Source organism: Gossypium raimondii, chromosome 5, assembly GCF_025698545.1.
Source record: "Gossypium raimondii isolate GPD5lz chromosome 5, ASM2569854v1, whole genome shotgun sequence".
Lineage (NCBI taxonomy): Eukaryota > Viridiplantae > Streptophyta > Magnoliopsida > Malvales > Malvaceae > Gossypium > Gossypium raimondii.
This window is the reverse complement of record NC_068569.1, coordinates 12,024,611-12,039,624: the sequence shown is the minus strand read 5'-3', so window position 1 is coordinate 12,039,624 and position 15,014 is coordinate 12,024,611. Positions and strand designations below refer to the sequence as shown.

Genomic DNA, 15,014 nt, shown 5'->3' with positions numbered 1-15,014 from the left:
GTTATGAAAATCCAAGTACAAAGATACAACATTGACAATGCAGATGGAAAGCATGGACCACCGCTTGATTCCAACCAACATGTGCATTACTTTACTAACTGCCAACTTTATGTCAGTTTCACTCATATATCATCAACTTTATACTTTATTATTACCCATAAATACCAATTTATCATGCTCATAAATAGTTCGTTTCAATCATAATTGTACTAATATCAATATTTATAATTAAGTTTTATTTCGTCAAATAAATAATTAAATGTTTTTTAAATTTAAAATTACCACATATAATCATCATTAATAAAATATTAAAACAAAAGAATCATAGCTACAAACAAAGTGTGACGGTCCCAACCTTCAAGGACGTGAGAAGTAGCAAAGAACAAATCAGAGAGAGCAACCAAGTTTACCGAATAAGAAGGTGAGTGAACATTGGAGGGCTTTTTGGTCAATTCAAAGTGAGATTGGGATAACGTGGGCACCTCTGATATAAGGAGATGCGGCAGCCGTCTTTGGGACAGATGGTCGGGCAATACATGATTTCATCACAGCCCTCGTTTTAGTGTCGCTTGAAATCGAGCACCGTGATGAACATGGCAATAAAAAGTACCAGATGATTCAAGGCGTACCTTTGGCCCACGCATTGGTGGGGCCCAGCACCGAGTGCCAGGTAGTTTCGTTTGAAAATCACCTCCTCTTGCCTATCCTCCGAGAATCGCTCCGGTTCGAATCGGTCCGCCTCCGTGAACCCTTAGAAGGATGATTCGTAAATCGAGGGGAACACAATTGTGCCATTGGGAATCGTGTACGGCTCTGTCAACGGGAAATCCTTCATCGCAATGTGCGGTACTAGCGCCGCCGGGGGCTGATATCTTATAACCTTACGCGCCACTGCTTGAGTGTACTTCATTTCCCTCAGTTGCTCTGCGCTTATTAAAGTATCCGACTCCGGCGACCAAATCCTTGACACTTTCTCCCGAACTCTCTGGAGAACATCGGGATGAGAGTCGAGGAGGGTCACCACCCAGAGGAGCGACGAAGTGGAGGCGTCTTGAGCGGCGAAGAGAAAATCAAAGAGGTAACTGCCGATTTCCACGTCGCTAGAGCGAGGTGGCGCCGTTTTGGACTCCGCTATTTCTCTAACAGTTTCTTGCATCCAAAAATTGATTAAACAAGAAGGCTCGTCTCCTTCAGACATCCTCTTTTTACTTTGAGTAGCACAATCACTAAGGGTTTCGACTAATCGCTCAACGGCCAGCCTGGCGTTTCGGAACGCGAAACCGGGGAGATCAAACGGGAGCTTCATTAAACCTGTATTGAATAGATTATAATCGTCTCTGAACTTTTCCCGAGCTTCATGAGACAAATACCTGCCCACGAAAACAATTTGAGAGGTTTCGAGATTCATGTCGCGAGCTAAAAGGCGGAAATAAATCGGATTCCCCGGCGATTCCGAGGAAAGACGCTCCCACGACCGTAAGTGTTGGAGAATGATAATCTGTTGCAATGCAGGATAGGTAGAGAGAGCCCTATGAGTGAAGTTAGGAGCGATTTGACGGCGAAGATCTTTGTGATCCTATCCGAACATATAAATCATGTTATGTTCACCGAAAAGCTTTTTACCAAAAGAGTGTCCCACAAGTAAAAAAGCATCGGGTCGGCGGTTAGCGAAGATAAGGTGGGAAAGCTCGGTGTTTCGGATAAAGACGATGAAGCGACCGATGATATAATTAATACAAAATCCAAGAGAAGCAGCCAAATCAGCTTGAACTTCCCAGAAGCTTGTTGGTTTTGTGATTAATGAAATGGCGTTGCCCAAAAAAGGCAAGATGATATTGGGGCCAGGGACATTTCTCTTTTTACGCAAGTAAGAGATTTGTTCTACGAAAAGAAAAAGAAGCAAAAATGTGACAAAAAATGGGGCGAAAGGCGAAAGAAAGGATAAATTAGATAACATTTCGTCTGGGCGCGCAGAGGAAAATTGGGGGTTTTTTACATAAATAGGTTGAAAAAAAAATTACTGAAATAGGGTGTCAGAAAAAGTATTTACCAAAATTGGTTACTTTTTTCATTTGAGCCTATTAGATAGGCGCCAATGAATAAAATAATAATAAATTTTTTTTTTGAATAAAATATAATTTTATACTTTTTCGGGTTAATATAGAACCCGCATAATACATAGTATTGGCGCCTATCTGGGAGGCGCCAATGGTGGTGCCATTCTGAGAGGCGCCAATGGGCCGGGCCGGGCCTGGGCCTATGATTTTTGCTCGGGCCGGGCCTGGACAAAATTTTAGGCCCATATTTTGGGCCGGGCCCGGGCCTAGGAGTAGGGCCGAAATGTGATAGCCCGAAATAGGGCCTAATCGGAATAGTGGTTTCGTAACCACAAATCCGAAGTGAAATAGTTTAATTTTATAAATTTTTATTAGTTACTGATTGATTGAAATATTGTGTGAAAATATGGATAGGAAATTTTAATGCTTTAGTGCTTAATTGAATTTTTAGGACTAAATTGAAAAAAATGCAAAGTGTGTCTAATTAGTGATTAAATGACTTAATTGAATTATTGCATGAAATTGGAAGTGTTTATGTGGCAATTAGACCATAAATTAGTGTTATGGACACAAAAGGGTATTTCTAGAAAAATATCTAAGTAATGGGTCAAGGGCATTTTGTCCAAATTGAATAAAGACAAAATAAAGATGAAAACAAGTGTTCATCTTCTTAAAATCAGACGTTTGCTGCCAAAAAATTCATGTCACCATAGCTAGGGTTCTTGAACTTCCTAAGCTCAATTGTAAGTGATTTCTTGCCCGCTTTTGATTATTTTCGTATTTTTATGCTTATTGAAGCTTGAATTTCATGTTTCTACCATTTAATTTAAATGAAATTAAAGTTTAAAAATTGACCCATTCATGATATAATTGTAAATTGATTAGTGATGTTAGATAATGAATGTTTGAAGTGTTAATTACAAGTTTTACTAGATGAATTTTGATGAAAATGTTGAAAAGGGCTAAATTGTGAAAGATGGTAAAGTGTGCATAAAGTTGTGATTTTGTGAAATTGAGGGCTGTTATGAGCATGAAATATGATTTAGTGAAGTTTGAAATTTAAAATTTAGTGAATTTTATTTTTACGAGCTTAGGGACAAAAGTGGAATTTTGAAAAGTTTCGGGAAAAATGTAAATTTGCCAAAATGTTGTGTATGAATTGTATTTGAATGAAATGTTGATAAAATGTATTAAATTGTGTTAATATAGATCAAGAAAGAAGAAATAGTGGAAGTGATCGGAAAAGAGAAAGTTATCGACTAAATTACAAAAATAGTCGTTTTGCATCCGAGGTAAGTTATATGTAAATAATAGTTATATTTGTATAAATTGTGAATTATATTTGATATGTGAATTAATATTGAATGTGGAAGGAAAATTGTTCATGAATTATTCAAGTAATAAAGTGTTAAGTGTAAATTCCGGTTGAACTTAGGAATAGAATTGGATACAAGTGACATGTCACTAGAGACCAGATGTTACAGATGTTAAGAGTGTTCTGATGAGTCCCGGTGCTGGGTGATCTAGCATGTGTTGCAGACACCGACGACTTGTGTGAGCGGAACCGTGGACATTTCAGTGTTATTGATCGCTGGTAGCTTGGCTACATTTCAAGTGGTAGCCGGCTACATATCGGTGGTAGCCGGCTACATATCGATGTGGCACTTATGTGCTAAATCTCTACGTATCCGTGTATATTCCAACTGCTCAACGGGATTTATAATGAATTAAAGTGAATATGAAATGTTAAGTGTGAAAATGTATATGCAAGTGAATTGGTAAGATTGTGCATGTGTAAGTGATTGAAATTGCTAAGAAATGTTTTGATTAGTTATATGTTAAAAGTGTTAATTATTAAATGAGTAATTATTGTTTACATGTAACTTACTAAGCTATTTATAGCTTACACATCTCTTTCTTTCCTTTGTTTTATAGTGATTTGAACTTGATCGAATAGTGGACCGTCGGAGTCGTATCACACTATCATAGCCATCTCGGTATTATGTGCTTTTCAAAATGTTTGAACTATGGCATGTATAGAGTCTTAATCATTTTGAGCATGATCAAATGATATGGCTAAGATTAGCTATTGAAATGGTTAGTAAAGATTATGTTTTGGTATTATGTATGTGTAAATGGTAACTAATTCAAAGAAGCAGTTTCTTTGACAGCAGCAGTGACGTGAATGTAAAATTCACCATAAATAGTAGAAATGGAATTAGAGAGTGACTTATATATGGAATTAAAGCTTATCAAGTCTATTTTTATATGAAAGAAACGATGTAGGAAAAGGAATTCTGTATTTTGAGATATTTGAATTTTAGTGAGACAGGGTCAGAATGGTTTTTGAAGTCCCCTGTTCTGACTTTAGAAAATCATTATAAATTGTACAGAAAGAATTATGGGTCATAATTTATATGTGTAGATTTCTTAGTGAGTCTATTTTCAAAAGAAAAAAACGATAACCTTATATGTATTCTGTACAAAGAGATAATTGATTTTTAGTGCCGAGAGGTCAGATCTGTCGAGCTGTGAAACAGGGGATACTTTAATGAATAAACTGTACTAATTGGCCAAGTCAATAATTCTGAACATTTTATGGTAAGTAGTAATATGAGTCTATTTTCAGGGAAAATTTACGGATTTAAATTTTGAGTTCTGTAACTCGAGTTATAATTAAATTAGTGAAAGTCACGCAGGTAGACAGTTTTGTTGTGAACAGTGAATTTAATTTTAAAAACAAATTTTTTATGCTCCGAATTGGTAAGTTAAATTGGATAACATCTCGTACTAGATTCCGGTGACGGTCTCGGGTAAGGGGTGTTACACGAAAAAAAATTTTGGGCCCGGCCCGGCCCATGGTTAGGTCTAGGCGCCAATGAAGGCCTCATAAATTTAGGATTATGTTATAAATTTTTGTGTTTGTAATTATTTAAAATTTAATTTATTAGTAATAAATTACTAAATTACTAATAAGTTACTAATAAATTTATAACATAATCCTAATTTACTAACAAATTAATTATAAAATAATTACAATATTCATACAAAAATTACAATATTACAATATATACCGACATTACAATATTCATACAAAATTATAATATTATAATATTCATACAAAAAATTGCAATATTCATACAAAATTATAATATTACAATATTCATACAAAAAATTACAATATTCATACTAAATATAGATAATTTATAATTAATAATTAATAACAAAAATATTGCAATTTTATATGAATATTGTAATTTTGTAATTTTGTATGAATATTGTAATATTATAATTTTGTATGAATATTGAATGTCGTATATATTGTAATATTGTAATTTTTGTATGAATATTGTAATTATTTTATAATTAATTTGTTAGTAATTTAAGATTATGTTATAAATTTATTAGTAACTTATTAGTAATTTATTACTAATAAATTAAATTTTAAATAATTACAAACACAAAAATTTATAACATAATCCTAAATTTATGAGGCCTTGGCGCCATAGACCTGTCCATGGGTGGCGGCCTGCCCGATGGCCCGCCCGAAATATAGGAGGGTTCGGGTAAAAATATAGGCCCGAAATATAGGTTTGAGCAAAAAAATTAGGCCCTCGGGCACAACTTTTTTGGCCCGGGCCCGGCCCGGCCCGAATACAATAAATATATTTTTAATTTTTATTTTTAAAAATTTTTTGGTGTTTATTTAAAAAATGGGCCGGGCCGGGCCGGGCTTGGGCACATGATTTTTTCCCGGGCCGGGCCTGGACAAAATTTTAGGCCCATATTTCGAGCCGGGCCTAGGAGTCGGGCCGAAAATTTTTTGGGCCCGGCCCGGCCCATGGACAAGTCTAGTAATGGCGCCTCTCTATAAGGCACCTTCATTGGCGCCTCTCTATGAGGCACCTTCATTGGCGCCTACCTGATAGGCGCCACCCGACCCGACCCGACCCGTTGACCGTATTTTGACCCGTATTTTTTTAAAAACACCTTAGATCAAAGTTGATCTGACTGCCAGTGTCAAATATTGGAGAAGAAAATTATTTAAGTTTTGATTCACAAATTTGTAACATTCAAAACTGTTTTATGAAGAAAAAAAACTAAATCATAAAAAAGAAGAAGAAAGAAAATTGTCGATTGATGCACGTGATGTAAACAAAGAATACTATAATAGTCGAACGACTTAAATAAGAATTTTTAAAAGTAATTATTTAAAGTTAAATAATTAAAATATAAATTTAATGAAATATTGTTACTTTTATTAGGGAAAAGATTATAAAATGACCGTAGTTGGAACATTTCTCTTTCACACATGTCACGACTTTCATTACGGCTGATTACTTATATCTTTCGGCTGAACTTATTTTCCTTTTATTATGCTTGTACTCTTCCATAACCTTTTTGTCAACCCCAATGAACTTTCTTAACAACAAAACAACGTTAACAATTCATCCTTTCCTAAAATTTCTATCAACCAATGGAATTTAATTACTAATTCTTAGTTTCTTTGTTGGCAAGCTGCCGACAGTTTGGCAATAAACCTAATAAGGATTCTGGTCTTTTCAAAGTTAATTTACAAAATCCATAAAATTGATGCAATATCATTATGGAACACATACACTGCACTTTTCGATATTCAACTTAATCAATTAAATTAGTTGATAAAGCCCAAGCAAAGTTAAAATAGTTAAATAAATATGCTTATGTTGCAGACTTGGGTGGAGAAAATTGTAGTCGGAAATAAAATTACTGTTGTTTTCTCATAATAAAAAATATCATCAATGTGAACTAATATTCATTTGATAATTAAGGTGTTTATTATTCTAAATATAATATAATATAATATAATAAAAAATTCTTAGTTTCTTGTTGCCTCTTTGAATTTAATGTGGTCAAGCTGCCGACGGTTTGGCAATAAACCTAATAAAGATTCTGGTCTTTTCAAAGTTGATTTACAAAATCCAGAAGCTTAATTAAATTGATGTAATATTATTTAAATTATTATGGAACACATGCATTGCACCTTTCCGTATTCAACTTAATCAATTAAATTAGTTGATAAAGCCCAAGTAAAGTCAAACTAATTAAATAAATATGCTTCTGCAGCAAATCGAGAATCTTATTGAAGATGAAAATATCTCCCTACTATTGAAAGTGAGCTCAATTTTTCAGAAAAAAAAATTTATTTGAATGTAACATTTGGCTTTAATAAATCTGGGTTTGATTTTGTTTTAACATGATTTTTAATATTTTAATTATATTTAAGATTTTTACTTTTTAAAATTATTGTTAAGAAATTTTAAAAAAATTAAAATGGTTTTCAGCTATAATTCAAGGACTAAATTAGTAATTAATCATTTAAAATAACATTCCACATCATCATTTAAGAGATAAAATTTAGTGGAAAGACTAATTTACATGCTTCGAAATATATTAAGATTAATTTATGCATTTTTTAATAGAAAGATCGAAACACAAATTACATATGCTTCTTTGATACTTTTACTTGATTTTACCATTCCAACCGAAATAATAATAAGGCAAAGCCCAAACAATAAACATGACTAGCACAACTCAAACTCAGGTCATACCTGGGGCGTTAAACACTCTTGACCGTCAGATCATCATATGAAATTCGAAATTATATTATTGAGTATGTTATAGTGAAATTGTTGTATTGAGATGTTTTTCTTTTAAGATTTGAAATTGAAATTACGATATACTTCATTATTACACCTAACACTATAAAAATAAAAGACACAAAATACCTTATTACTACAATCTCAGCTGTGAACAGACGAACACTAAAAGACGTTAAAGTTATGAAAATCTAAATACAAAGATACAACATTGACAATGCAGATGGAAAGCATGGACCACCACTTCACTAACTGCCAACTTCATGTCAGTTTCACTCATATATCATCAACTTTATACTTTATTATTACCCATAAATACCAATTTATCATGCTCATAAATAGTTCGTTTCAATCATAATTGTACTAATATCAATCTTTAATTAATTAAGTTTTATTTCGTCAAATAAATAATTAAATGTTTTTTAAATTTAAAATTACCACATATAATCATCATTAATAAAATATTAAAATAAAATAAGATAATATCATATTTGGTATTTGTATTTTCATAAAATGTCTAATCTAGTACTTTGAAAATGCTCCTGAACTATTAATATATTTTTATTATGATACTCGATGTTAACACTGTTAGTAAATTGCTAAACTAACCAATAAAAATTAGACACGTAATTTTTTTCTAAATCATTAAGTCTACGTGGATAATATAATATTATGTGAAAAACTAAATAAAATAATAAATAAATAAATTAAAACAAATAACTAAACACATGGTTAATAAAAGTAGTAGATACTAAATTTGCATGAAAGTATATGTACTTCCTTGAATAATAAAAATATTATTTTAATGGAAAATTATTTGGAAAAGAGGGTCATTTACTTAAAAAGAGAAGATGATATTTTTACTTATGTAAGTTTAGTATTTATTTGTTTTTAAATTAGTTTTTCTCATAATGTTGTATTATCCATATGGAGTTGATAAATATACTTGTTGAGTTTTGATTAGTTGGTTTAACAATTCAATAATGATGTTAACATTAGGTACCATGATAAAACATATATTGATAGTTCAAGTACCACCACTTTCAAAATATAAGTACCAGATTATACATTTTATGAAATTCTAGATACTAAATGCAACGTTATCCCAAATAAAATTGAACTCAATCAAATTCTACATAGATACAACACATAGGAGCATGCAGGAAAAATGTTTTTCGTTTGCACTTACATTTACATAGCTTAACCATAGGATTCAGAATTTTAAATTTTAATTAGTTTGCGAGTAATTTTACACCATTTGGAAATTGAAAATATACATCATCAACAACAACTAAAAACAGAAAAGGGAAAAGCACTAAAATAGGTTATTTAAATCCAACAACACAACATCCTCAAAACCCTCATCCTAAATTGCTTCTACATCCTCAAGCTATTGAAATTGGTTCTATAAGGTCCTTTCATTACTAAAATTAAAAAAAAAAAAAGAATATAATTTTTTTATTTTGAAGTTTTTAAAGCTTTTATAAAAAACATCATTCACATTTTCTTTGTTCTTTTTGGTTTTACTAGTTAAATTAATAGTTTCAATAGTAAGTAACTCTATTTGAAAAAGAAATTGTTTAACTCATTTCCCTTGACTTTTTTTACTTCTCACCTACCGAAAAGAAAAAAAGAAACAAGAAAAAGGGAAATCCCTTACCTACCAAACACTGTAAAAGATATCACTAAAACTAGAATTTTTATTTTATTTTAATCATACCTAACATGAATCATATAAAGTTATAAAACACCAGAGACTAAATTGAAAATAAATGTTTTTAATTTTGAATATTGAGGTCCCCGTAACACATGACATGGTGATTGCCTGTGGTGCAGTTTCAAGTAGAGTATAAAAAAACAAATAAATGGAGAGAGAACGAACAAAAGCAAAAGGGGAAATGCCAAGTTGTCATAGATTTAAGAAAAAAAAAAAAAACAAAAGGCTTCAATTACATGAACCAAAAAAACTTGTAGAACTGTAAACTCTGATTCATCCTAGGTTAACTAAGGGTCACAGTCTAAGGCTCATGTTACAATCAGCTTCACAGGGTTGAACTTCAACTTGAACTTGCATGCATCAATTCCTACCTCTTCCATGTCTTGTCTTCTAAACCACTATGGCTACGTTGCTCTAACTCTTTATTGTTCTGACATACGTGCCTGACAATTTTGTCCAACACGTACTTGAACATGGATATGGAAATATAACTTTCCAAATACATGAAGAAATCTGAAAAACAAAATGAACATACCGTCATCCATATCCGGCACTAATACCTAGGTTCAAGTAACACCATAAAACAGGACCAAATGTAAGTTTTGGAAATATTCGGGAAATGGGAACACCTTTTATGACTCTTACTAAGGGAACAAAATCGAGATGAATGAAAATGATGGCACATATTATGCCGATATAAGGCCCACATAACCAGCAAATAAAGCCAACACACAGGATACAACATATGCACCAGCAACAATCACTGGTTCTTTGACCCCGCCTAATTCCAGATGATGATGGAAAGGTGCCATTCTAAACAAGCGGCGCCCAGTTCCATGCAGGCGCTTTGTTGTTCGAAAGTATACCACCTAATAAATACACAAAGTCAGTTATGTTTGAGAGAATGGATGCAGTCGAAAGAAAACTTTTATCAACATTCATCCCTTGTTGCAGCAATGATGTATCATATAGAAACCAGGAAAGATGACCCAATAATACATCAATGACCATGCACTTTAAGTTAATGACTTGGAATTCAAAAGAAAATAAAAATACGAGCAACCAGTAGGTAAGTGTTGGAAGGTAACTGAGGGAATATTAGAATACATGGTTGGAATAAATACTGATTCATGAATCAATTATTAGAAGCCACTGAAACGAACATATCTTGATGCAAATTATATACACTTGGTATTTGTAAGATTTTCAACAAAATTGGACAAAGAATCAGACATTTAACTGACAGGGTACCTGCAGAATAACAGATGATGCTTCGAAAACAAAGATACCAGATGAAAGGAATAAGGGAAAGAACATTCCAGTACAAGCAGCCATTGCAGCTAATGCGCCACCGAGGGCCAAGGATCCAGTATCACCCATAAATACAGATGCTTTGTATCGGTTGTGCAAAAGAAAACCAACACAGGCTCCAGCCATTGATGCTCCAAATATAGCAAGCTCTGATTGGGATTCAAAATAACATTCAGTGTTGAAAGAGGATAAGGTAATACTTACAAAACAATAAATGAAGATTAGAATTCAAGACCAAATTTTAGTGTTTCACTAAGATGAAATAACTGATCATTGCAACAATATCATTTTAAAATTATGATAAGATGGAAGATAATAGAAGCCAAAAACCTTTCAACAAAATTCCAGTATGTCATCCAGACGAAGCAACTTGGAAGTGCAATCATGTGACATAGAAAAAGTTAATTGTTGCAATGACCAGGAGATGAACTTTATTTGGGACCTCAAAAAAACTATGCAGCTCTTTCCCGAAAATGGAGAAAATTCCCCTCCCAACTAATTATATTGCTTGTTCAAATCAAACCCATACTAACCAGGGCATACTGGAAGCACTGCAATTGACATTCCAATAAAGGCTAATGCAGCAGTCCCTCCAGCCAGACCATCAAGACCATCTGTTAAGTTAACCCCATTCCCCATGGAAACAAAACAAAATGAAGTCAACAATAGGTAAACTTTTCCAAAGCACACAAGGCCCAGTGGAGCAGGTAGAGGAACCAGCATTTTCCTGCATTAAAAGGTAATAAAATGATCTGAGGAATGCCAAATATACACTTGAACAAAAATAACAAGAAGTAGTTAAAAGGATAATCTAAACCAGGTGGAATTAAAGCAATGGGAGGAGAAATGAGAAAGACCAAATGCTAGTTTAGAAAACAAGGAATCATTCATAAAGGCCCCTTGATGGACAAGAAAAAGGGTAGTCTATAACTTTCAAAATTCTGTTCCAGAGAGAACACGAATTTAATTTACACACATTGAGATTCATTACTCAAGTGCTAAAATTCAGCATAACAGTTCTTACAAGGATCCGTGTTTTTAAAATTTTTTCCTTGTGTATATTAGGAAAGAAAAAAAGGTTCCATTACTTTATATAAAGAATAAAGGAATGTATAACATGGTTTTCTATCAAAGAACTTAATAAATTCAGTAGAGCCTAAACCTTTTTCAAGTAGCAAGTTAACAAAACTAGGTTTTTTTTTTTTCATATTTCCCGACACAATAATAGGTATGCAGGTTACACTAAGATAAACGTGATAAGATTAGTTGCGAGAAGATATACATGCCATAGGGCGATGACAAATTTGTAGCATTCAACCAAAACGAAAACCAAATCCCAACAGAAACCTGCAATGATAAACGGCTAGAAATTAGTTGACAACTGGGGTAAAAATGAACTTATGTGGCAACAAGGATGAACCATAAATGATGAAAGAAAGAGGCAAACAAAAACATAGGTACCTCCAAAAATAGCCTCAGCCATGGAGATAAGCCATTGTTGTGTTGCTTAATGACGCACAAGGCATCATCAAGTAGTCCAATTGTAGCAAATGCTAAGGTTGCTGCTCCGGCTGCGGCAACTTCAACAGAAGAAAAACCAGTCGCAAAATTCGAAACAAATAGACCAACTGGTAGAAAGAAAAGTCCGCCCATAGTTGGGGTCCTCTGCTTTTTCGAATGTCTAGGAGGACCTTCTTTCCTAATTATTTGATGGAACTCAAGAGTCTTAAGATAAGGTACACAAATGTAACCTGCACATGCTGCCAAGACCAAAGATAGGAAAAATGGAGAGGTCAAGTAGAATTGTGACAAGGGTAGCCTCACAATTTTCCAGCCACACCAATCAACAAGTAAAAGAACGGATGTCAGGAAGATTATGAGAATCAAGTTGTTCAATAGCCCAACGTTTATCCTGAAATCGATTAACTCAAACTATCAACAAAAGCCTCCCACAAAACAATTAGTGATTCGTTTACCCAAAAACAAAATAATTGAAGCTCAATGAGTGGGTCAGAGCTTGCCTGTGTTTCTTCCGGGCTCTTCCAAGCGAAAAAAAGCGACGGGAAGTCAAGGACCGCATGGATACAGAATCATCAGCTGAGACAGGAGGCAAATCCACCTCAGCCAAAGGGTTTAACACGATTTCTCCATCGCTATATTCCCCATCACTGGATGAAGAAAACATATAGGCTGCCACCGAATCGTCAACAATCCAGTCATCAAAAGAAGAAATTCCCATCGAGTCCTGGAAAACATGACAAAAACTCTCCAATTACGAGACCCAGTTCAGAAACCATATTGATTAGCGAAATGTCATTACTTACATCATCATTGGTGGCGCTAAGCTTAACGTGGTGCCGGAATCGTCGACGTCGCTTTTGTGCATTTTGGGATCGTTTTAACTGTAGCTTGAGAGGAGAGCAGAAATTGGAAGCGACGCCGCGAAACCGAGATGATGAAAGGAAGGCGAGGCGAGATGTTGCGAGGACAGAGGTGTGTCGTTTCGGGGATCTAGACAGTCCCGAACAGGAGAAATGTTGTAAATTCAAAGAAAAGGAATAAGATCTCATGACTATTTTAGAACCAAATCACGCACACTCGCTACAACAACAATAAAATAATTCATTCCAACCCATTCCACAACAACAGCTACCAAATTTTTTTTTGTCAAATACCGGACCCGCGAAGGGAGGCTGCCGGTAAGGGTTCGGATGGGACGCGCCCTTTGAGAACGTGAAGGGAACATTTAAATATTTGGAGATGTTTCAACTTGCCTGGGCTGGACTGGATTCTATGCCCCTTACTTTTGGACCTGCCCCAATTATTTAAATTACAAACACTCATAAATATTTAATATTCTTAACTATTTACATTAAAATATTGACATAAATTAAAAAAAAAAAACTAAAGAGTGCTGAGATTATAAAAATAAAGAGATCAAATAAAAAGTTATACTTTCTTTTAGTAATCACTGTAAATAATAATAAATAATTTAAGTAATGTTTAGAAAACCGTCTAATAATTAGATTTAAGTGTAATTGTTTGTAATTACACAATGATGACATATTTAAATAATTATTATAGTTAATGAGTCCGCTAAATTGGATATATTTGGAACACCCTACTTTCCAATTCTTAAGAGGGTAAAAGCTAAAATAATTATACAAGTAATTACATTCAATTTTAAATTTAAAAAAATATTTTTATACAAATTTAAGTTTTAATTTTTATATTATAAGCATAAACATATATGGGTATTTGAAATGGTTATGGTTAAAGATTTATTATATTATAAATTCTAAAAACAATGTTAAAAAATAATTAGTGTATTTTATAAAATTATAACAAAAATATATCATTTAAATATATGGTTAAAAATTACTATAAAAATTGAAATATTATAAAATGTTGTAAATATTATGGCTAAGAAGCATAGACATTACTTATATATGTATTTACGCTATATATTATAAAATAATGTTTATTTTATAAAAATGTTAAATATTTTTATAAGTTATTTGTTAATATATTTAAAGTTATAATTTATATTATATATTATAATTTTATACTATTTTTTTACATGATTTACATATTATTGAAGAGGTTTTACAATCCTAAGAAGACTGTAAATGCTAGTCATGCAAATACAAAAGTTTTTACACCATATCGGTGAGTATAATACCAATTGAGAGAATAGACATTAGATGCGACTCACGAACTTTTTAATTTAAGACATTTAAAAGTTCAATATGTGGTTAAGAGGACATTTATTGTTCTTAAAAATTCTTTATTAGCAATTTCACTTTAGTATAACATAAAAATAATAAAGTCGAATCTTATTAACATGCTACATACTTCATAACTTCATTTATAGGTGAATCTAAAATTATTCAAACTTGAAGAATACATTAAAGAAGATTTTGATAATCTTTATGATACAATTCAAATTTAGAAGATAACAAACTTGACTAATGACAAACATTTGATGAAAATGAACTTAAGTTAAATATTAAAGAGGAATAACCCAACAAATATGACACTAAAATAATTACATATGATATTTTTATTTTATTTTTATTAGTAATAGTATTGTAAACTTTTTTTGGCCAACATAATGCAAGTAATCATTTAATTCAAAATTTTATTACTTGTTTAGAATTTTTTATCATACTAATAATTTTTATAGTACTTAAAATTATTTATACTACAAAAATGACATAAGAAATTACAATACAATTACACTTTTTATCTTTGTAATAACAATAGAGTGTAATTATTACCAGAATAATT

The 15,014-nt window shown here is 32.5% G+C and overlaps 1 protein-coding gene and 1 pseudogene across 2 annotated transcripts; both read right to left on the bottom strand.

Annotated features, from left to right (window-relative positions):
- Positions 1-262: 262 nt before the first annotated feature.
- LOC105769727 (cytochrome P450 710A1-like) lies at positions 263-1,957 on the bottom strand (annotated as a pseudogene).
- A 7,497-nt stretch (positions 1,958-9,454) lies between these two features.
- LOC105769725 (phospho-N-acetylmuramoyl-pentapeptide-transferase homolog) lies at positions 9,455-13,456 on the bottom strand. 2 transcript variants are annotated; one of them, XR_001126072.2, is made up of 8 exons: positions 13,049-13,456; positions 12,746-12,969; positions 12,186-12,636; positions 12,007-12,071; positions 11,258-11,451; positions 10,665-10,873; positions 10,043-10,282; positions 9,455-9,926 (listed from the first exon to the last, which is right to left on the bottom strand). XR_001126072.2 is itself a non-coding variant. In XM_012590551.2 (7 exons), the coding sequence occupies exons 1-7, from the start codon at positions 13,292-13,294 to the stop codon at positions 10,100-10,102; spliced, it is 1,572 nt and encodes a 523-aa protein (XP_012446005.1). In that variant the 5' UTR covers positions 13,295-13,456; the 3' UTR covers positions 9,455-10,099. The 2 variants fall into 2 exon arrangements, 1 of the variants encoding a protein (XP_012446005.1); XM_012590551.2 differs by having other exon boundaries at positions 9,455-10,282.
- Positions 13,457-15,014: the final 1,558 nt, after the last annotated feature.